The sequence below is a fragment of the Acomys minous genome (genome assembly GCF_964271855.1).
Source record: "Acomys minous genome assembly, chromosome: 2".
NCBI classification, from domain to species: domain Eukaryota; kingdom Metazoa; phylum Chordata; class Mammalia; order Rodentia; family Muridae; genus Acomys; species Acomys minous.
Window position 1 is genome coordinate 87,381,309 of NC_140484.1, and position 23,016 is coordinate 87,404,324.

General features: G+C 44.4%; 2 protein-coding genes across 5 annotated transcripts in view; both read right to left on the bottom strand.

Annotated features, from left to right (window-relative positions):
- Window positions 1-844, bottom strand: part of TSG101 (tumor susceptibility 101) — a 30,595-nt gene extending 29,751 nt beyond the window's left edge. For both annotated transcript variants that reach the window (XM_084773938.1, XM_084773937.1), the window contains exon 1: window positions 686-844. In XM_084773938.1, coding sequence (XP_084630064.1) covers window positions 686-727 — 42 coding nt within the window. In that variant the 5' untranslated portion in view covers window positions 728-844. The remainder of the gene's footprint in view (window positions 1-685) is intronic.
- Window positions 845-4,738: 3,894 nt separating this feature from the next.
- UEVLD (UEV and lactate/malate dehyrogenase domains) overlaps window positions 4,739-23,016 on the bottom strand; it is a 38,246-nt gene continuing 19,968 nt past the window's right edge. The window contains exons 7-11 of one of the 3 annotated variants that reach the window (XM_084773338.1): window positions 20,238-20,382; window positions 18,153-18,326; window positions 11,686-11,749; window positions 8,420-8,543; window positions 4,739-7,274 (exon numbers count right to left, since the gene is read on the bottom strand). In XM_084773338.1, coding sequence (XP_084629464.1) covers window positions 7,107-7,274; window positions 8,420-8,543; window positions 11,686-11,749; window positions 18,153-18,326; window positions 20,238-20,382 — 675 coding nt within the window. In that variant the 3' untranslated portion in view covers window positions 4,739-7,106. Of the gene's footprint in view, window positions 7,275-8,419; window positions 8,544-11,685; window positions 11,750-18,152; window positions 18,327-20,237; window positions 20,409-23,016 lie in introns of those variants that run through there. The other 2 variants (XM_084773337.1, XR_014777473.1) reach the window with 2 other exon arrangements.

Genomic DNA, 23,016 nt, shown 5'->3' on the forward strand with positions numbered 1-23,016 from the left:
TGCTTACAGAGTGCTGGGTTTAAAAGGTCTGTGCCACCACGCCCAGCTAAACTGAAAACCCCAAAAACCTACACTCTCTAGCCTTGCTTTGATAAAAGTATCAAAGCCAACTCAAAGACCGGAAGAGTTAGGGCTGAATCACATAACAGATTTTTTTTTAATTCCAATTAAATTTGGTAAATTACAAAAAGCAAAACGTGATCACCAAACTAAGAAATATGCAAACTTTTCCAAAGGCCTTTTAAAAAGTGAAGGGAGAAAAACCCGCAACACCAGTCAAGCAGTGAGAAATTTTAAGTTCAACTCAAAGTAAACAAGCAAACAACTGTGTTAATCATAGTTAATGAACGCAATGGAACCGAATTGCGGAGTATTCCAGAGTGAGGAGGGGATGGCAATCTAGATTTTTCCGGTTGCTCTACTTCAGCGAGCCAATTGCACCAACAGTTCCCGAGCTGAGACCAGTGGGAACCGGATCTGAGCAGGCAGGGCCAAGCTCCGGGCCGCAGGACAAGGCGACAGCGGGGCCGTCTGGGACAGTAAGCAGCGCCGGGCAGAACAGCAGCGGCCGCGCCAGGCACGACCCCGCTTTTGTTTATGGAGGCGAAGGCGGGAAGGGCCGCTCCGCAGAGAGATGACGGCCTCAGCCCTGTCCGCGGGGCCACCCAGTAGGGCGCGGGCTCACCTTGGACATCATCTTCTTCAGCTGACTCTCGGACACCGCCATGGCGCGCGCCTCCGTCCCCACAGGCAGAGGGTCAGCGCCACGGGGCCGCCCCAGGCCGCCAGACAATCGCCGCCGCCCCGCCCCTGCCAAGCAGGAAGCCGGCGCGCGGTGCTTCCGCTTCCCGCGCGTCACTTCCGGGGGCGTCGCTCGGCCCGGGGAGGCCGGGCGTGGGTTATGGACAATGTCTACAGGTGCGCATGGGACCGACGTTGGCAATTCTTTCTCGGCCCGTAAGACTCCTGCGGCTGGCCCGCTAGAGAACGTTGCCACAGACTGCAACCTAGAAGGTCCTGCCTGTGCCCGCGCCACTCGCGTGACTAACTTGTGGACAGTCTGTCCCCTAGGAGTTGCTTTCGGTGACGATGCCCCTCTGATTATCACTTGCGTTTTTTGTTTTTGTTTTTTGTTACTCTGGTTTTAAGTGCTTGAAAGCCCTTCATGCTATGTTCGAAGGGGCAAAGGAGCCTTTTTCTCAGGGAACCATGCAGTAATTTCCTCCTCAGGGTATTTTCCTCTAATAAGTACTATGCGCCCACCGTAAAGAGAACAGGCTGCAGTCTGCCTTGCCTTGAGGCAAGCTTGTTTTCAGATTAAAAAGAATTTCCCCCTTCAAACTTCTGAGCCATTTCCCCCCTTTTCCCCTTCAAACTTCTGAGCCACCTTTCTCCAGTGTTAATCCCAACGATGCGAGGAAGACCATGAACCCAAGTAATCACGGCCAAATTAATTAAAGCAAGCAATTAATAAAGCCAGCTCTTTTATTTGTGTACAGGTGGTCAGCATTGGACATAGGCAAGAAAATGGCTTTTCTAGCTCAGGGGCAGGGGAGGTTCCAAATGGGGGATTTGGCAGGCAAATAGGTGGGCTTGCAGAATCGGAACATAACAAATTGGTCATAACGTTTTTGTGAAACAAAGGGGTCATTGTTGCAAGGTGGTCTTAAGGTAGTAATGACAAAGTGGTCAAATGGTGGTAATGACCAGGTGGTTATATTAACAACGTGGTCATAATAACCTTTGGAGAGTTGTAGAGATGGCTCAGAGGTTAAAAGCACTGTCTGTTGTTCTAAAGGTCCTGAGTTCAATTCCCAGCAACCACATGGTGGCTCACAGCCATCTATAATGAGATCTGGTGCCCTCTTCTGGCTTGCAGGCATACATGCAGGCAGAATAAAACTATAAATAATAATTAAAAAATAATAACCTTTTGAAACAAAGGCATGGTTACTGTTGGGAACAAGCAAAAGAAACATATTCTAAGTACTACCATTTCATTTTTAGATTTAATTGTAGGGAGAGACTAAATTCAAATTCCCAGGCCCTAGGGAAGCTGGGGACTTCCCAATAGCCGAACAGCTTCTACTGTAAGAAAACAGTTATCTGAGTCCAGACATCTCAGGGACAACTTTGTAAGGAGACAGTGGTTTGAATCCAGCCATTTCAAGGGCAACTTTCTCCATCTTGTTGGCAGGGTCAAACTAAGTTCACGTTCCCAGGCCCTGGAACCTACTCCCATCCTGATTGATGGAAACTCCCTTGCTCAACTCCTTATGTCAAAATATGATTGGACAGTGCTACAGTGCCCCACCCCCTACCTCACTTTCTGGTTTCATCCTTTATTGTTGATTTTTTTTTTAAGAGACAGGGTTTCTCTGTGTAGCCCTGGCTGTCCTGGAACTTACTTTGTAGACCAGACTGGCCTCGAACTCAGAGAGATCCACCTACTTTTGCCTCCCACAAGCTGGGATTAAAGCCTGCGCCACCTCACCTGGCTGGTTGCATCTTTTAAATATGCTGTACAAAGTCCGTTCAAGGTTGAAGTTCAGCTCCAGAGTCTGCTCTGCAACACCCTGGTCGATCAGTAGCGGCTTGATGACAATAAATTTTTGTCATCTGTATTAACTTGATGTTTGAGTTATGTTGGAGTTAAATGGACCCACAAACGTATCTTTTCCTGGAACAGGCAGGACAGAACCATTTGTAGTTTAGGTTACAGGTGGGGCATAGACCAATCCTTGACAAACAGAGGTCTGAACATAAACAGGAAGGAACCTACTTTGTTTATACTATAAGATGGCTTTCAAGCCTAAAATGGAGACATGCTGGCTCCACCAGCCCTATTTTCAGATTTTAATTGCCTTGTAGAATACAAGAGGTGACCCTTGATCTAGGCTGAATTTCTATTTCCAATAAAAGCTTGCTATAGGTGTTGGGGACGGGCTACATGGCCAATCTTGTCAGAACCTAGGTTCCTATTTCTCCAGAAGTCTGCCGTTCACCAGAAACTAGCTGACCTTGTCGTAGGTTGGCAGTTAGACGCCTGTTGTGGTTTACTGTGGGGGCTGTCATTCCAGACCCCAAGCTACTCCTTTTCCGGTGGGACTACTGATAAGATCAGATTAAGGGCCAGCTGCCTGCGAGCAGCAGTTCCGGGAGCTTTTTCCTGATTAACCAGATCCTTCATGACTTTCCTGGAATTTCTCTCCTGCAGTTAGCAGCTGTAAAGGTATAAAGGTAGATACCTACCTGCTGGAGCAGTCCACAGCTAGGTATCCATAGCAACCCTTGCTTACGCAAATACCCATGCCTCTGTGCCTATATAAACTGAAAATTTTCAATAAACGGGGTTTGATCAGAATGCAGACTTGCCCCCTTCTTTGTGTCTAGTGTTCTGTCTCAGGCGAACCTGGGGCAATAGGTCTTGGAGAGATGGCTCTGCAGTTAAGAGCACTTGTTGCTCTTACGGAAGGTCAGGGTTAGGTTCCTAATTACAGGGAGCCCTGAGAGCCTCTATGGTGTATGCAGGTGGTGCACGTACATGCAGTGCAGGCAAAACACTCTCTCATAAAACATTAACCATTCATTCTTAATACATTGTATAAGTCCATTCATCCAAAGTATAAAAGCTAGTATAGACAGAGGTTAAAGATGATACATCTGAACGGCTTAGTATGGTAAGTCCTTTCTAAGCCAAAGGTGAGGGGCCTAAGTTAAAGTGCACGGCACATGTCAGCACACTCCATCCCCGATAGGTCTTGGAGAGATGGCTCTGCAGTTAAGAGCACTGACATCAGCCTTGAGTCAACTATAGCCACAGACAAACCTGAAGCTTACTCAGTCCTGCTGTGCCCACTGTTTCTGGTAGGTTAAAAGCATACCCTGGAGCTGGAGAGACTGCTTAGTGTTAAAAGCACTTGTTCTACAAGTATGAGGGCCGGAGTTGAGATCTCACAGGGCCTTCCAACCCACACCTGTGACGTGTTAACACTGGCTTCAGGAGCGGTGGAGGAGGGTCTCAGGCTTGCCGGCTTCCAGCCTTGCCAAGAGGTGAGCGAGCCCCAGGTCCCGGAGACTGCTTCAAGGAATAGGATAAGTGGAGGACACTGAATGACTTCTCCCTTCCTAGTGTCTTTAAAGATACGTAAAAACACACACTTAAAGCTGTTTGTAAAGCTGCAGCTTACTTAGAACTCCCTTTCATGAGAGCATCTGTTTCTATGGATTTGAGGAGTATGTGTAATGCTTTGAGTTCTTTTTTAACCAGGTGAGACAATCTCTAATCTAGAATTTGAAGTCTTTGGGAGGCTGAGGCAAGAGAATCAAAGATCAAGGCCTGGGCTGGAGAGATGGCTCAGCGGTTAAGAGCCCTGTTTGCTCTTCCAGAGATCTGAGTTCAAGTTCTGGCAACCACATGGTGGCTCACACCCATCTGTACAGGGATCTGATGCCCCCTCTTCTGGCCTGCAGGTGTACAAGCAGATAGAGTACTCACATACATAAAATTAATAATAATAACAAGGCCTGCAAAGGTTATATAACACTATCTTGTTTGAGAAGTTTTTATCCAAAATCTATTTTTAAAAATTCAAAAACAACTGATAAAGGCCATTCCCTTATTTTCCACTCAAGCCACGTAAGTGACTAATGGATGTGGGTGCTCTGAGAACACCATGAGAAAAAAACCACCTTAGTGTGAATGTATTTTTTTTTCATTTAATCAGACATCACATGGTCCTTTTAAAATCAGTTTATTTCATTATTTTTGACATTTAAGGAAGACAATACAAATTGAAAAATGAAGATATATCTTACAATATCAGAAAACATTTAATCCAAGTCCCAATAAAAATCATGAGGTACTGCATGATTTTGGAAAAATGAAAGTTTCCCTTCCTTGTCACATAGCAAGAAGAAAAAGCAACTAAAGTGAGGAAATAAGGCTGGGCATGGTGGCGCACATCTTTAATCCCAGCACACAGGAGGCAGAGGCAGGTGGATCTCTGTGAGTTCGAGGCCAGCCTGGTCTACAAAGTGAGTCCAGGGCAGCTAAGGCTACACAGAGAAATCCTGTCTCAAAAAACCAAAACTCAAAAGAAAAACTAGTTTAAAACATGTAAGAAATGGTTGTTTCAACTTTACTTTCCTATTTCATAAAAAAAAAAAAAAAAAAAAAAAGAGCCAGTAGAAGCAACACCAAAATAATCTATAAAGAACTAATAATGGTCATCTCCTCAAGTACCCCAAGTTTGTGTGGTTCTGGGATGAGACCCAGTGGTCTGTGCATATCAGGCAACCCTCTTTCCATCGAGCTAGCCACCTAGCCTGGATGTCCAAGGTTTCATCAACTAGATCTGGTGGGAGTCTTTGTCACATATCCCGTTCCTGCTTTCTCCATCGTGGGACACTCAAGTATCCACAAGTATCACTTATCCCTATCATTACCCAGTGTCACACTGAGAGGAGATTGTTTCCTTCCTACCTCACAAACCACTGAGCTCCCCTCTCTGGCCAGTCTGGATTCCTTGTCACGGGCTTTCCCAATGCTCTGGACTTCACAGTACTGAGCACACTTGCATTTATATGCTAATGGTTACTGTGTTCCCTGCTAATCCCTAAGCACCAACAGGGCTTGCCTCGATCTGGGCATGTTCACCAACAGTGCTTCGTTTGTGAAAGACTAAACAAATACTGACTTCGGCACATATCACCTCTGCTATTTGTTGAACCTCTGGGGTTAGGCTAGTCAATCTTTGTAAAAAGCATTTTTAAAAAATATATAGGCAGATGTGGTGGCTCACGCCTTTAATCTCTTTGGGAGGCAGAGGCAGAAGGGTCTCTGAGTTTGTTAGCCTGGTCTACAAGAGAGAGCTCCAAGACAGCCAGCACCACATAAAGACCCTGTGTCAAAAAAGAAAGGAAGGAAGGAAGAAAGAAAGAAGCTCCCACATGAGAATGAAGGCAATTCTTTCACAGTACCCTAAACCTTAGCTCTATTTAATGTTTTTTTTTTAAACAACTTGGCTTTTAGGCTTCTGGGTCTCCCCAAAGCCTCTGTTGCTACTTTAAAAAGTAAAGGTTGTACAGGTAAGAAATGCTCCTTAGAACCCATGTGATCCTAGATACCAAAGTTCATTTTTCTCCTACCTCAGCCAGTTAATGCGAAGATTCTACACATAAAAAACTCATGCACAAGAGCTGTGTTAGCTGGTGCTCTCATCAGTGTCACAACGGTCACCATGCTGTCTCTCCTGCATGGAAATACTGCTTCTGACCAGTACAAGGCACAGTCAGACTGTTTCTTCTGGAGTAAGGCCTGCTCAGAAGTAGCACACTTGTCACCATCTCTCCCTTAAGACCAATCAATGGCTTTTATGAAAGCCTCATATTTTGGCCTCAAAATATATTGTGTGGCTATTATTCATTACCTATGGCCACAGAAAAACACATCTCTCTTTTTCTACTAATACAGTTTTAAGATACATTAGAGATATTCTAGACCAGGAGGAGGTTATAGAAATTTTCAGAAAGAAAAATCTCATTGGAAATTAAATCACATACTTTTCATATATTAAAAATTCCATTTAACAAATTTAACATATAGACTAAAGTCCTTTCTAGTCTTTGGTGGCTAATGAATAGCTTTGTCATTACTATCAACTGGATCTTGGAAAGGAAGCATTAGTCCAGAAAGCCAAGGATCTCTGAATATACACCTACCACAGACTCTATGCCCATCCTGCCTCCAGCTTAGCAGGTTTAGACTTAATGTCCAACAGAAATCTCTAAGGATTGCATTTCTTTCAACCATGTCTCCAAAGTGCTAGGTGTGCCATAAGTTTAGGACATGCAATCTAAAATGACATAGTACAGTGCAAATGAATGTTTATCCCTGCTGTAGGTTTAAACAACAGTATAGGTCTGTCAAAAATCCCCAAAGAAGTCAGGTCCTTTTCCATTCTCTTCCCAAGGTTTCAAATTATAAAGCTAACTAAGAAACCATCTATTATAAAGGCCATTTTTAAGAACAAATAATAAATTGTGGAAGTTCTCTAAACGCAAAAGTAAGTAAGTGCCCTGCTCTGGGTGACTGCACTTGGGATTCACAGCTTTAGCTGCTGCTGGAGACTGTGGATTGAGGACGCACTGGGCTGGAGTGTCTCAGCCACTATGTCTTCTCCTGCTGTGGTTTTGATGACTTCAGATACTCCACTGGTTCCCAGGATGCACGGCAAACTTAAAAACACTTCATTGTCTAAACCATAGTATCCCTGAAATGAAAAGGTTGGGATGATAATAGATCTGAATTTAAAAAAATAATAACAATAAAAAATAAAGGGGTAGGGGGAGCGGAAAGATGGCTCAGCAGTTAGGAGTGTGCACTGTTCTTCCAGGAGCGAAGCCATTCCCAGCACCGTGTTTGGCAGATCACAGCCATCTCTAACTCCGGCTTCACAGGATCCCACACTTTATTTTATTTAATTTCTCTGAAACAAGGTCTCTCTGTGTAGCCTTGGCTGTCCTCAAACTCACATAATTAAAAATAATCAAAACAAATTTTAAAAGTATGAAAATAAAAGAAATTCTTTCTTGCTTTTCTAGTTCTAGTACAGTTAAACTTAATTTGTCTGGATACAAGTTAAACTTAATTTATTTACTGATTTTGTAAACTCAAGTTAGAGCTCCAGAAAGTGTCTGTGATGGGAGGAGCCTGGTCAAAGATGCCCACTTTGCAGGGCAGTAAAGTAGCTGTAATATGGTCAGTAGGCTGGAGGGTACCCAGAGATGGACAGTAGAGTCCTTGGGGGAAGACAGCATGGACCCTGGGGACAGCCAGCACACAAAGTTATTTTACATTTCCTTTCCATGCTGTATTTCCCTCCTGGTGTTTAAGAAAATCTGAAAAGGGGGGGGGGGGGAAAAGGCCCAGCACGGTGATGCACACCTTTAATCCCAGCTCTCAGCTTTGAGTTTGAGGCCAGACTGGTCTACAAAGTGAGTCCTGGACAGCCAGGGCTGTTAAACAGAGAAACCCTGTCTTGAAAAAACAAAACAAAACAAAACAATCTGACCCAATGTTCGTATCTCACTTTGGCTGTGTTTGGGGGCAAGGGTGGAAGGGGGGAATTTAGGCTCTGGGAAAAGGCAGGAAACTAATGGGGTGACTTGCTGGCTTAGGGGGCAGAGGACAAGCAGGGAAAGCACAGATTCCATCAACGTCTTGGTCAAGTCCCCCAGGGTACATGGAAGGGAAGGACAGGCTGACCCTGCACATCTCCCTCAGCGAAGCGACTGAGTGAGCACTCACGTTCCTAGGTCTCATGCTGGAGCTGCCGTGGGGACACAGCAGTCCTGCTGCCTTATATATTTATTACCAAAGATAGCAAAGCCTAAAATATGTGAATGAACTCATTACCTTTGCTAAAGTTGATACAGAATGTATCTTCTTTTTGTTGTTTACAATGGTGTCCACCAGGTCAGCCACCGATAGTCCAACAGACCAAGATCTCTGACCTTTCACCCTCAACAGTTCCATGGCTCTAGATTACAAGAGAGTGAGAGTTCAGAAAATGTAAGAAGGCCTGCAGATAATTATTACTTAAGCTTCTCCTAAAATGTGAGATCCACAGTTCACAGCATGAAAAGATGCTCGGCATCGTAATTATGTAACTAAATGTTAGTTAAACAGTATCAGCTGGGTATGGCGGCACATGCCTATAGCCTCAGCACTTGGAAGGCAGAACACGAGTGGCTGTGAGTCCCAGGCTAGCCAGGACTAGCTCTGTCTCATGTCAACAAAACAACTGGACAAAAAGCCTGCGATAATCATCAGTCAGACCATCAATGACGACTAGTTCTGCAGACCTGGAACTGCTGCTCCGAGCATAAAGTAACGTCAGGGAAAGCCAGGGCCCTCATCTAGAAACCCGCTTCCTCAGACTTTGTCCTATGGCAGCAAGCACAAAGTGTGCAAAGGAATACATAAGAGCATGCTTGCTGTATCTGAGAAAAACTTATCAAAGGGGGGCTGGTTAAATAAATCATTGCCGAATGCCACACTGCTGAAGTTATTTTTAATAAAACGTTGTTTGATTCTCTTAGTTCATTTCTTAACCTGGCTACAACACAAATAATTGAGACTTGTAACCCAAGGCTTCACAACACAATCTTGAGCAGCTTAAGTCTGTTCTTAACCCTCTAAGCAAACCTTGCACTACGTGGCTTTCCTCAGTTCCAGCTCCTTCCTCCTGATCTTCCTTGGCCCTCTACCCATGGCTCAGTCCCCTAGCTGAATCCCCTGCTTCATCTCTTAACTCTTCCTCCCCTGGCTGGCAGCAAGTCCAACCCTATCTTCTCCTTTGCTCATCAATTGGCTGTAAGCTGCCTTACTGACATATCAGGGGTACAACTGGGCAGCAGAATTTACACAACATTTAGACAGGAAATTCTTAGAATAAAGTTTGCAACCAGACATGGGGGGGGGGCAGAGGGGGTGTACAGAAATCAGCATTTAAACTACACAATACCTTATGCCTACACCACACTACCTAGCTCTTATGAAAATAAGGTTGGGAATGAATTAATAGCTCAGAGGTTGAAAGTCCAGGCTGCTCTTCTAGAAGACTGAGTTCAGTTTCCAGTCTCCTGTCAGGAGGCTCACAACCGTCACTCACTCCAGCCCCAGGGGAGCTGAGACTCAATTCTAGCACCCATGCACACACACATACACTTACATACAAATAAAAATAAATCACAGAAAAGAAGAGAGGGGCTGGCACCACTGTTTTAAAGGCATTTGTTGTCTCACTGTCACCAATAATGCTTTCCTTTAGTCTGGAGTGATCGTCAAGTGTGCGTTTTAAAATCTTCAGCTCCTAAGTTTCAGAACACGTAACAGGAAGAGCAGTGCGTGAGGAAATGTAATCTGATTACAAAATACTTATGGCATTAATAGGTTCCTCTGCTTTGTTTCACCGGGGTGGTGCTGGGATTAAACTCAGAGCCATGAATGTGCTAAATGACTAAAGTCCCACGTCTTGCACCAAAGCTGCTGGTGCTGACCCAGCAGTCTCGCAGCCTCTGTATGATCAGAATTTAACACAGGAATGGAAACAGTTCTCGTTCCTGAAGCTGATATAGAACGTGCTTTTACGACAGTGTCCACTAGGAGAGAGGGCTCAGCAGTAAAGGGCACAGAAGGGCCAGGTTTGGGTCCCAACACACACAACCACCTATAACTCCAGCTCCAGGGGGATCTGACATTCGCGGCTAGCCTCAACACATGTCAGACACACGTGTAGTGCATATACATACATGCAGGAAAACCCTCATACATATAAAATAAAAGTAAATCCTAGAAAAGGAAGGCAGACCTACATGTGTAATACAAAGAGATATTCAATTTTACGACTACACAGGTTGCAGGATGGTACAGACAGGACAATCTGTTACAAATGAACAGTGTGTGTGCATGTGGGGCATGTGGACGTTAAATGACTGTTTCTAGAAGATGGGATGAGCTCAGCTTCTAACTCTCTGTAGGTAGCTGTGGCACTGAAATTTATAATAGGCACACTTTTTACTTAAAAAAAAGGTATGTAAACTAAAACTATAAATTTATTCCATTTAAAAACTATAAGGCTGGGTGTAACTCCAGCATTCAGGGAGGTAGAGGCCAGCCTGGTCTACAGAGTGAGTCCAGGACAAGAACACCCAAGACTACACAGACAAACCCCATCTCAAAACAACACAAAGAAAACAACAAACAAAACCTATAGGGAACATAATTCAGTGGTAAAACACATGCTTAGCTCATCCATGGCTCTTTAGTTTCCAGCACCATTAAAACAACAACAAAAGCAAACAACAACAACAAAACAAAACACCACAATAAAGAGAAGAACCTATAATGCAATAATGTAATAATGCAGTGCTATTTACTCAAATTAACTTTCCTTACACCTTATTCTTTCCAACTGTTGTATGTACTAAAACTCAGCAGCTAGCTGGGTGTGGTGGTGCACTCGGGAGACTCGGGAGGCAGAGGCAGATGGATCGCTGTGAGTTGGAGGCCAGCCTGGTCTACACAGTGAGTCCAGGACAGCCAAGGCTACACAGAGAAACCCTGTTTCAAAGAACAAAACAAAAACAAACAAACAAAAAACAAAACACACTACTCAGAAGTTAAAGAGTTAAACATCTAAGCTTTACTACCACACCAGGCTTGGGGAGAGTTCTCTAACAAATGGTGTGAAAATGATCTGCGTGTAACCCAATGTACAGGGCAAACCCCGAGGCCTGCAGCTAGTGTCTGTGCACTTGCACTCCCCTCCAACAAGACACGGCAGACTGTGGTTTTACACTAATTTCCACATGTAATCTTGTGTGCTTATTCTGATCCACTTCTAGCTGGCATTCGATGATAGAGATGAGAGGAGGTGAAGGAGGCAACCCTACTTCACTGTCCTCCGCTGTAAATGTCTAGGCAAGTGTGCAAAGCGCCTCGGACGTCCTGCACAGCACTGCTCCCTGGGCTTCCGGACCTCCTGCTAGCGAGTCCTGGTCACAGAAGCCGGGTGGGCCCACCATGTGAGCTGCTGTGTGACCCCACTGTGTGACCAGCTGTGTGGACAGGGCCTCTCTCAGCTATGAAGCACATGAGCTTTCGTTAGACACTGTTACCTGCTGGAGAGCTGTGCCTGAGAGCTGTGACTCATCACTCCATCTCGGCCACTCCACAAGCACGCTAGAATGAAACAAAGAACTGGTTATATTTTGCCAATGGTCTTCTTAAGACTAAGATGTAACATAACGGCTGGGGGCTATGGCTTACGCTTTTTTTTTTTCCCCCGAGACAAGGTCTCTCTGTATAGCCCTGGCTGTCCTGGACTCACTTTGTAGACCAGGCTGGCTTCAAACTCACAGAGATCCACCTGTCTCTGCCTCCCAGGAGCCAGAGGCAGGAATACAGATCTCTTTGAGTTCATGGCCAGCCTGATCTGCACAAGTTCCAGGACTGTTAGGGCTACATAGCGAGACATTGATTAAAAAACAAAACAAAACAAAAAAAGATTGGTCTTTTTGAGGTCAAGGGACCTGATCTGCTTATACCTTTTCACTTATCTTCTTCTTCTTTTTTTTCTTTCAAGACAGGGTTTCTCTGTGTAGCCTTGGCTGTCCTGGACTTGCTTCTGTAGACCAGGCTGGCCTCGAACTCACAGCAATCTGCCTGCCTCTGCCTCCCAAGGGCTGGGATTAAAGGCGTGGGCCACCACTGCCTGGCTCTTTTCACTCTTCTAACAACAGTTACTTTCCCATTTATGGCACTGAATTTTCCGTGCTGGGACAAGAAAGATTTCAGGCTTTAATCTCCAAAATGTGTGATGCCTCAAGTCTACTTGTGGCTTCCTTACTTGTTCTCACTCATCAGCAACAGGTGTACAAGGGCCACAGTACATTCCTGTAGGAAGAGCTGTTTCCCAGGAGGCTGCAGCAGGTAACAGGCTTTCAAATGCTATAAGCACTTGACATCTGTTTTGCTGCGAAGCACACTGACTGGTTTGAGGAATAACGTGGTAACCTATTTTGGCATGGAATTTCTACAATTGTAGGAGAAGCAACACCTTCCAGGTTACCCACATCCTCTAACCATGGTGTTTAAAAAACAATTTAAAAAATCAGATTCAGCCGGGCATAGTGGCGCACATCTTTAATCCCAACACTCGGGAGGCAGAGAAGGTGGATCTCTGTGAGTTTGAGGCCAGCCTGGGCTACAAAGCAAGTCCAGGACAGCCAAGTTATGTAGAGAAACCCTGTCTGGAAAAACCAAAACCAAAACATTGATTCAGCTCAAACAAGCTGCAGTTTGGGGCTTTGTTTTTGTTTTTGAGACATGGTTTCTCTGTGTAGCCCTGTCTGTCCTGGACTCACTTTGTAGACCAAGTTGGCCTCAAACTCACAGAGATCTGCCTGCCTCTACCAGTGGGGTACTGGGATTAAAGGCATGGGCCACCACATCCAGCCATTAACAGCAGCTTTAAAAAAAAAAATGTTCACTTATTATTATTTTTGTTTAATGAGTGCTCTATCTGCATGTACACCTGCATACCAGAAGAGGGCATCAGACTACTTTATAGATGGCTGTGAGCCACCATGTGGTTGCTGGGAATTGAACTCAGGACCTCTGGAAGAGCAGCCAGTGCTCTTAATCTCTAGCCCTGTAAAGAGCAGTTTTAAAGCACAATGGGACCTGACATCTTTCTGCATATGTCAAACTTGAACTTTGCCAAGGCCAGTGCTGTATCGGAAGCACCCACAAACTGGATATCTGTGTCAGTTTTATTTACTTATTTATTATTTTTTTGAGACAGGGATTCTCTGTGTAGCCTTGGCTGTCCCGGACTCCCTTTGTAGACCAGGCTGCCCTTGAACTCACAGCGATCCACCTACCTTTGCCTCCTGAGTGCTGAGATTAAAGGCGTGTGCCGCCACTCCTGGCCCTCTGTGCCACTTTTTAACATTGGCCTGAACTGCAACACTTGAAGCAATTCCAGTATTCATCTAAATAAAGGCATTTTTAAAATAAAGGCATTTTTTATATAGGTCTGTTTTGGGGTAGGCAAAGCAAAAATACATTTGGTTATAGAAGAATATCTTATGTCTAAAATTCATATACTCTAAACTGCATTTAAAAAAAATCAAAACAGCTGGGCGTGGTGGCGCACGCCTTTAATCCCAGCAGTCGGGAGGCAGAGGCAGGTGGATCACTGTGAGTTCGAGGCCAGCCTGGACTACAAAGTGAGTCCAGGACAGTCAAGGCTACACAGAGAAACCCTCTCTCAAAAAACAAAAAACAAAAAACAAACAAACAAACAAAAAACCAACCAACCAACCAAACAAACAAACAAAAAACCCAAAAAACCAAACCAAAACAAAACAGGAGCCGGGCGTGGTGGTGCACGCCTTTAATCCTAGCACTCAGGAGAGGCACTCAGGGAGGCAGAGGCAGACGAATTGCTGTGAGTTTGAGGCCAGCCTGGTCAAAAACAAACAAACAAAAACAAACAAGAAGGTATATATCACCATGCTAGATCTAAGAAATTTCTTTAAATGTTCTAATTAGAAGGATTATATAAGAATTATTTACTTGTTTTCTGTTATACTATTAATGTATTAGCAATAATTAAAAACTGGGACATGGAGAACATTTGCTAACAGAAATACAGTATTACAGTCCTTGAAAGGATGAGTAAAAACAGTAAGGTAGGTGTAAAAATAGACTCACAGAGGAGATAAAATATCCAAAAAGTTGTAAGCACTGCTGCCATGATGTACCTAAGCAAAGATGGGGCAGATGGATAAACAGTAATCTCAGTCTTTTTGTACTTAATTTTGTTTTTTAGATGTATTCTATGTGTGTATTGCTTACATCTATGTATGTGCATATATAGTACCCAAAGAGGCCAGAAAAGAGCATCAGAGGCCCTGAAACTGGAGTTCTAGGTAGCTGTGTACACCATGTGGTGCTCGGAACCAAGCCTGAGACCTCTGCAAGAGGAGCGGGTGTGCTTAACCCCTGAGCCATCTCTGTAGCCCTGTGCAGCTCCCATCTTTTAACCTTTCCTCTATACAAGCCCTGACTCCCTCATAACTTCAAAGAGCACAAGGTTCAGAGTGTTCCAGTCTGCCTGCAGTGAAGGAAGGAAGCTGGGACGCACTCAGCTACACTTTCTGTTTCACCACTCAGCCCTTTACCTTTCCTAATATAGATCCATCCTTGCTTAACACATTTAAAATAAGGCACTTAATCATCTTTATTTCTGTTCCAATCCTCAAAAACAAACCGTAAGAATTTTCATGAAAAATCTACTGGGGACAAGGATCGCAGCTCAGTCGGTAGAGTCTCGCTGAGCATGTATGAAGTCCTGGACTCAACCCGCAGCACCGGATAATTATAACTGAGTGCGGTGTCACCTTTCGGTAATTCTTACTTATCACCATCTTGTAAGTCTTGGAATAATGATCTCTGGCTGTTTACTGTGTGCCAAGGATGGCATAAAATGCTTTAAGTGACATTAAGTGACAGAAAGAAAGAACAAACCTTTAGCTTCAATTTAGGGCTGCTCTCAATTGGCTATGTCACCCTCACTCATCTCCACTGGGCTCTGTGTCTTCTATACATTTAGAAAATCAGGGCTCAGTGGAAGAGTGGTGGTGCACACCTTTAATCCCAGCACTCAGGAGGCAGAGGCAGGCAGATCTCTGTGAGTTCAAGGCCAGCCTGGTCTACAAAGCAAGTCCAGGACATCTAAGGCTACGCAGAAAAACCTGTCTCAAAAACAAAACAATATAAAACAAACAACAAAACAGAAAAGAAAAAAAAGAACTCCGGGGCTAGAGAGATGGCTCAGCAGTCAAGAACACTGGCTGCTCTTCCCGAGAACACGAGTTCAATTCCCAGCACCCACAGGGCAGCTCATAACTACCTGTAACTCCAGTTCCAGGGGATCCGACACCCTTACACAGACACACATGCAGGCAAAACACCAATCTACATAAAATAAAAATAATAACGTTAAAAAAGAAAACTATGTCTCTCTTCCTAGGGTATTTGTAAATTTTAAGTGAGATACCTGTATGAAAAGTACCTCATAAAAATGATAATTATTAAAAATCAATTCTAACACATGACTGTTATGATGTCACTTGTGCAAACATTTCCAGTTGGTATCTAACATGCAGCCAGCAGGGGAGCCTCTGACCCATTTCTGCCTTTAAAGCCAGAGAAGGAAACCCAGCCCAGTTATAAATAAATCCCTGGAGAGATGGCCGAGAGGTTAAGAGCACCACCTGCTCTTCCAGAGGTCCTGAGTTCAATTCCCAGCAACCACTTCGTGGCTCACAACCATCTATAATGAGACTGGGTGCCCTCTTCTGGTGTGCAGGCATGCAGGCAGAACACTGTATACATAATAAATAAATATTTAAAAATAAATAAATAAATCCCTCTGTGAAGCAAGAGTTGAAGACAAAGGTGAGAGCCAGGGGTGTAGCTCTGAGTTAGAGCTCAAGGGTACCTGGGTAAAAGACAAACACAAAGCCACCTGTACTTTCCTAGACAGAAGCAAGACAATGGCGTAGGAAGTGTCAGCAGTGCCTGTGGTGCTGCTGACTGAGTGTGCGCATGCTCATGAGAGCTTGCTCCATTCCACTGCAAGTTCTGCACATGGCCCTCTCTGCACATGTATGTACGCATATATGTTATATACTACAACACTGGATTTAAGTCACCCAGTTTGCATCTCCCAGATCCTTCCGTTTCTGTTTCCCAGCTGAGAACAAGTCAGAAGTCCGTGCCCACGCCACATGTCCTCACTGCCTGGATCTGATTCCCGAGTCCTGGAATGTTTTCAGCCCTCTTCACTATCAATTCAAAACCTACCCATTCTGCCAATGTCTAGATCAATGGCGGCCTTTACCACTATTTGAGGTACTATAGGTACAGTATTCTTTTCTTCCTAACGATTTCAACCCACATCAAATGCATGTGTAAATGTCTAAGTACCAAAATAACACTTAATCAAATAGTATGCTATATATCTTGTCAGCTAAAATAACTTGTATTGTCTTCTAACGCAGTGGCAGTGGTTCTAAACCTTCCTAATGTTGCAACCCTTCAGCATAGACCCCCAACCTTAAAATTATTTTGTTGCTGCTTCGGGTTTTTTGTTTGTTTGTTTGGTTTGGTTTGGTCTTGGTTTTTTCCAGACAGGGTCTCTCTGTGTAGCCCGGGCTGTTCTGGACTCACTCTGTAGACCAGGCTGGCCTTGAACTCACAGCGATCTGCCTGCCTCTGCCTCCCGAGTGCTGGGATTAAAGGCGTGCGCCACTTCCCCCCCCCCCCCCAGCTCTTTGTTGCCACTTCAAAACTAATTTTGCTACTATTCTGGATTGTTTGGGTTTTTGTTGTTTTGTTTTTGTTTTTTGAGACAGGGTTTCTCTGTGTGTGTAGCCTTGGCTGTCCTGGTCCTCTGTAGACCAGGCTGGCCTCAAAACCTCAGAGACCCACCTGCCTCTGCTTCCTGAGTGCTGCAATTAAAGGCCTGCGCCACCACCACTGCTGCCTTACTGTTCTGGATTGTAATGTAAATGTCTGATATGGACCCCAACGGGGTCACCACCCACAGGCTGACAACTACTGCCCTGAAATACAAGACCTTGTCCACACCTTGCACATCACACGGGCTTCTGGCACGGCAATGAGCGCAGTGCAGACGCTCATATTCTTGTTACATGAATACAAGTGGATTAGATAACAGCAAGCTGTGGTCCCCTCACTCAACCAGCCTGGCTTTACATGAGATACGGAAGCTGTGAAGGAAGGCATCCTCAAATACAGAAAGCCTTCTTTTGGGGTAAGTAAAGGGGTTTGGTTTTGTGTCCATACAGGGAGCTGAAGTGATGCTTTTGTAACAGGGAGAGAACAAGTAGCTTGTTAAAAAGGCCAGGGGATAGTGGCGCACGCCTTTAATCCCAGCATTTGGAGGCAGAGGCAGGTGGAGATTTGTGAGTTCAAGGCCAGCCTGGTCTACAAGGAGAGATCCAGGACAGCCAAGGTTACACAGAGAAACCCTGTCTCGAAAAACAAAACAAAACAAAACAAAAAAAATAATAAAATAAAACCTGAGCCTGGGTGTGGTGGCGCACGCCTTTAATCCTAGCACTCAGAAGTAGAGGCAGGTGGATCACTGTGAATTTGAGGCCTGCCTTGTCTACAAAGGGAGTCCAGGACAGCCAAGGCTACACAGAGAAACTCTGTCTTGAGAAACCAAAAATTTAAACCTGACTAAGGCATCTTGTTTTAAGCTCAAGAATAAACAAATATGAGCATGACAGGAGCTGAGGTTGTAGCTCAGTGGTAGTGAACCTAACACACTTGAGGCCCTGAGTTTAATTCCTAGCAAAACACACACACACACACACACACACACACACACACACACACACACACACACACACACGGAGAGCAAGCGACCTTCATGAAGGCTCTCTAGAGGGCACTGACTAAGGTCCACAATTCTAAGGGCCCTGCACGGATCTGAATGTCAGGACTTCAGAGTTAGCAACATAATTAGTAATAGCGTACTTACCTCTGTTTTCTCCCTGCTCGCCAACAACCCACATGTCTTTGCCTGAATTCTGTGCCTTCAAAACACTCGTAATAATGTATTGTAACCTCTGTGAATCCAGATTGCATCCAGTCCCAATCACGCGATTTGCAGGAAATGTGCTCAGTTTCCATGTCACATAGCTCATGATTTCCACTGTTACACACAAAGTGAAAATGTTAAGGATTAAAAAAAAAAAAGAAGCAGCAGAAGAAGAAGTAGCCAGGTAGTGAGTGGTGGCACACGCCTTTAATCCCAGCACTCGGGCGTATCTCTGTGCGTTCAAGGCCAGCTGGTCTACAGCGTGAGTTCCAGGACAGCTACACAGAGAAACCCTGTCTCAAAAAACCCAAAACCAACCAACCAACCTCCAACAACAACAAAATGCTTCTAGCTTAGCTCACACGAAGCGAAGGATGTCAGCGCTTCTACAGACGCTTTGCAAGCCGTAAAAGCACTGAAACGCATTCAAGGCAGGGTCTGGCTATACAGTCTAGCTGGCCTTGAACTCCCACTCTTCCTCCCTCTGCTCCTGAGTACTGGGATTACAAAAGTGCACCAACATGTCTGGTAGTATGTTTATTATAAAGTGTATCGAAAACACAAACTTGGTTAGAGCCTTTTTATTAACTTTCTTACTATGCATAAATAGTTAGGGTAGAAAATAAACTCCCAGTACAGTTAATCAAGAAAAGTAAAAACTGGGTATAGAAAGCAGGAAAACAGGGAGCTGAAGAGATGGCTCAGCGGTTAGGAGCACTGGCTGCTCTTCCAAAAGAGCCGGGTTCAATTCCAGGCACCTACATGGCAGCTCACAACTGTCTATAGCTCTAGGTCTGGGGGATCTGACACCCTCACATACACATACAAGCAGGCAGAACACCAACGTACATAAAATTAAAATAAAGAAGGGAAGGGCTGGAGAGATGGTGTAGAGGTTAAGAGCACTGGCTGCTCTTCCAAAGGTCCTGAGTTCAATTCTTAGCAACCATCTATAATGAGATCTGGTGTCCTCTTCTGGCCTGCAGGCATACACGCAGGCAGAATACTGTATACATAATAAATAAATCTTTATTAAAAAAAGCAGGGAAGGGGCTGGAGAGATGGCTCAGAGGTTAAGAGCACTGGCTGCTCTTCCAAAGGTCCTGAGTTCAATTCCCAGCAACCACATGGTGGCTCACAACCATCTATAATGAGATCTGGTGCCCTCTTCTGTAACGCAAATGTATATGCAGGCAGAACATATGTATATATGATAAATAAATAAATCTTAAAAAAAAAAGCAGGGAAATATCAATTTCATTGCAATGAAGCATAATTATTTGAGAGTGTGTACATGTGCATGGCTTTGAACCCAGGGCCTCATGTATGCTAGGCAAACACTCAACTATCAAACCATATCCCCAGCCCAATAATTTTATTTCATTGATAAATTTCCACTTTTGTTTTAGGCTTAAGTTAAAAATACTGATTCATATATTATTATACAGTCTAGCACCTTGAAAAGAACCCATAACTTCCTTTCCTCTTACATGCCAAGAGGACTTAAAAACAGCTATAAACCACACACGTAACTCCGGAACACTTTCAAACACATGCTCACTAATTAAGCCCAAACCACTTAACTCTTGGGAAACATTTGTGTGAGTTGAACAATCTATGAAATATAAGCCATTAAAGATGGACAGTGAGGGTGGGTGAGACGGCACAGGGGGTAAAGGTAGTTGCCATTAAGCCCGACAAACTGAGGTTAACCCACAGCCCACATGGTGAAGGAGAACTGTCCTCTGACCTTCAACACAGTGGGCATGTGTGCAGCCGCTCACACACAATGTGGGAAATAACACCACATTTCATGCAAAGCTGTGACTTGTAACCCATGCAGTGACGGCCCTGAGGAGCAACTGTTGGTAGACTATGGACGGATGTACTGTTTATTGTAAGACGATCTTACTGAACGTCCCTTTACATACCACACCGCTTTGGCTGTTTTTGTTTCTTACATCAGCAATGGCAATGATACTGATAATCTGGACCATCGTTTGAATTTAAAATCAAGCTTTTTACCTGGTTGAGAGGCAACAAGCAAGACAGCATGCTGGCTGTAATGCCCCAGAGCTGGAACAAGAGCTCGGAACATGTCCACGTTGCTCTGTACTGCATGCAGGTAGGATTCAGAACCACCCAGGGAGTTGGCTGTGAAGATCACCACCTTAGAATGAGCAGAGGCAGACAAATCTGATGAACAGAAAGAAACAGTCTGAGTTCAAGACACTCTAAGACATTCTAAACTAATGTCAGTACATGATAAAAATGTTTCTCTATTCAGTGACCCCAGAATATAGGCATGCATGCCCCTATAGCGATCACTCAGAACACTGAGGGGTAACAGCTTGTACCCCAGGGCCAAGCATGGTGATACACAGCTGTGATCCAGCACTTGAGAGGTAGAGTCAGAATGGCTCCCAGCTGGAGGCCAGCCTGGGGTATGCAGCAAGCTAGGCAGGAATCTAGACAGAGCCAGCACCTGTACTCAAAGACTGAGTTTTCTATATAGTTTATAATTCTTAAAGGGAAGTGAGTAATACAATATAGGCAAAATGAGCTGACAGCCACCGGCTTCTGTACTGTGCTTGGGAGCCACAGGATGCCTTGAAAGTGACTGAGAGACCCTAGGGGAGGATGGGAGGCGGCCGGAGCACAGAGGTGAAGTGACTTGGGCAAATCAGCAGAGGCTGGAACGCAGGCCTGGGCAGTCGAGCATCAGATTCTATACTATTAACCCCTCTTGAAGAAATGAAAACTGGTACCTTGAGAGGTTGAGACACATGTACAGATAATAAAAAATCAGTGACCAGTTTAACTTACAACAGTACACCTTGGCTTCAATCCGCTTTGCCTGAATTTCCTCCTCTGGCTTCCTCTGACTTGAATGATAAAAATGTCCTTATCCTCACGGGCAATTCTGAGTCCCTGATAGGTGGTAAGTACCATGTACTGCACATTTCTTCCACAGATTCTGTTCTTTCAATTATTCAATTATTTCACCAGTTATCAATGGCTAATGAGACTCACAGGGAAACCAAAAACCAAAAATCCAGTTTCCTTAGGTCCTATGTGGACTCACTTCTAGGGTTGGGTACCAAACAGTTTCTCCTACAGGGATTTAAAGAGTTGAGAGGCCCCTTAAGAACTCCAGGACTGGGAACTGACAGGCACAAGGGAATATGCAGCTCCCACAGGAACCTCTCCCCAGCCACGAAAGGACCGTTAAAGCAACTACAGTATGACCTCAGATGAGGAAAGTGAGCTAACTGTCTCCCGCAGGGATCTGCTCACTGAGCTGTGTTGTACTGTTTTTAGAACAGACAGGAAAGCGAACTCTTTGGACCACCATCGCACATGCCACCTTACGAGGCTGCTTTAAACATCTGAAAAACAGTCAAGGAATATAGGAGACCCAAGGAAAGGCCCAAGATGCCCCCACCACTGAGGCATGTATAAGCTGGTCTAATCTATAGACCAGTAGAAATGTTTTAGGAGATGTGTCTTGTTCAATTATCTGTTTTTATTATTTTTATTTTTAAAATTTATTTATGGGGGGGCTGGAGAGATAGCTCAGTGGTTAAGAGCACTGGCTGCTTGTCTAGAGGTCCTGAGTTCAATTCCCAGCAACCCCATAGTGGCCCACAACCATCTATTATGAAATCTGATGCTCTCTTTTGTCATGCAATCCTACATGTAAATAGAGTGCATATATGTACAAATACACAAATAAATAAATGTTAAAAAAGTATTTTTAAACTGGGTGTGGCGACACACGCCTTTAATCCTAGCACTCAGGAGGCAGAGGCAGGGGGATCGCTGTGAGTTCGAGGCCAGCCTGGTCTTAGATCTAGTTCCATGACAGCTGGGACTACACAGAGAAACCTGTTTTGAAAACAAACCAGGGTTGGAGAGATGGCTCAGAGGTTAAGAGCACTGGCTGCTCTTCCAAAGGTCCTGAGTTCAGTTCCCAGCAACCACATGGTGGCTCACAGCCATCTATAAGGTAATCTGGTGCCCTCTTCTGGCCTGTGAGTATATGCAGGCAGAGCACTGTATACATAATAAATACATAAAAATCTTTAAAAAATAAGAAAAAGAAAAAAGAAAAACAAAACAAAACAGCTGAACACACACACACACACACACACACACACACGTGTATATAGGTGTGTATTTACATATTATTTAATCTATCTGTGTATGTATGCCATGTGTGTGGGTGCCTGTGGAGGCCAGACAAGGTTGTCGGATGCCGAGGAGCTAGAGTTACAGAGAGTTGTGAGTTGCATAGTGTCGGTGCTGGGACCCAAACTTGGGTGCCCTGCAAGAGCATGCTGTTATCCACTGAGGATCTCTCCAGGCTTGGTTGGTTTGTTTTTTTAAACCATACATTCCTAGTAAAATAGTTTTAAACCTGCATCTCCAAATACAGTCTTCATCTAGATGAATATCTCTGTACTAATATGATGATAGGTGTACTATGAAATGATTTTTTTTTAAAAGGCAAAAGCCTGGCTTCAGGGGAGGTGCCTACCGCCCCACGCCTGCTGTGGGCGAGCAGGAGGGCTCAGGGATAGCCAGGAAACAGCAGGATAAGGCTCACACACAGAAAAAGGATTGGGCAGCAATAAGAACTCCCCGCCCCGTTTTTTTTTTTTTTGTGGGTGTTGCAATTGTCTTCAGGGTTTCATACATACATGATAGGTTAGTACTCTACCACTGTGTTATATTCCCAACTGCCTAAAATAACAGTTCAATTCTTACTTATAGCACAACATCCCTTTTGGATCTCGTTAAA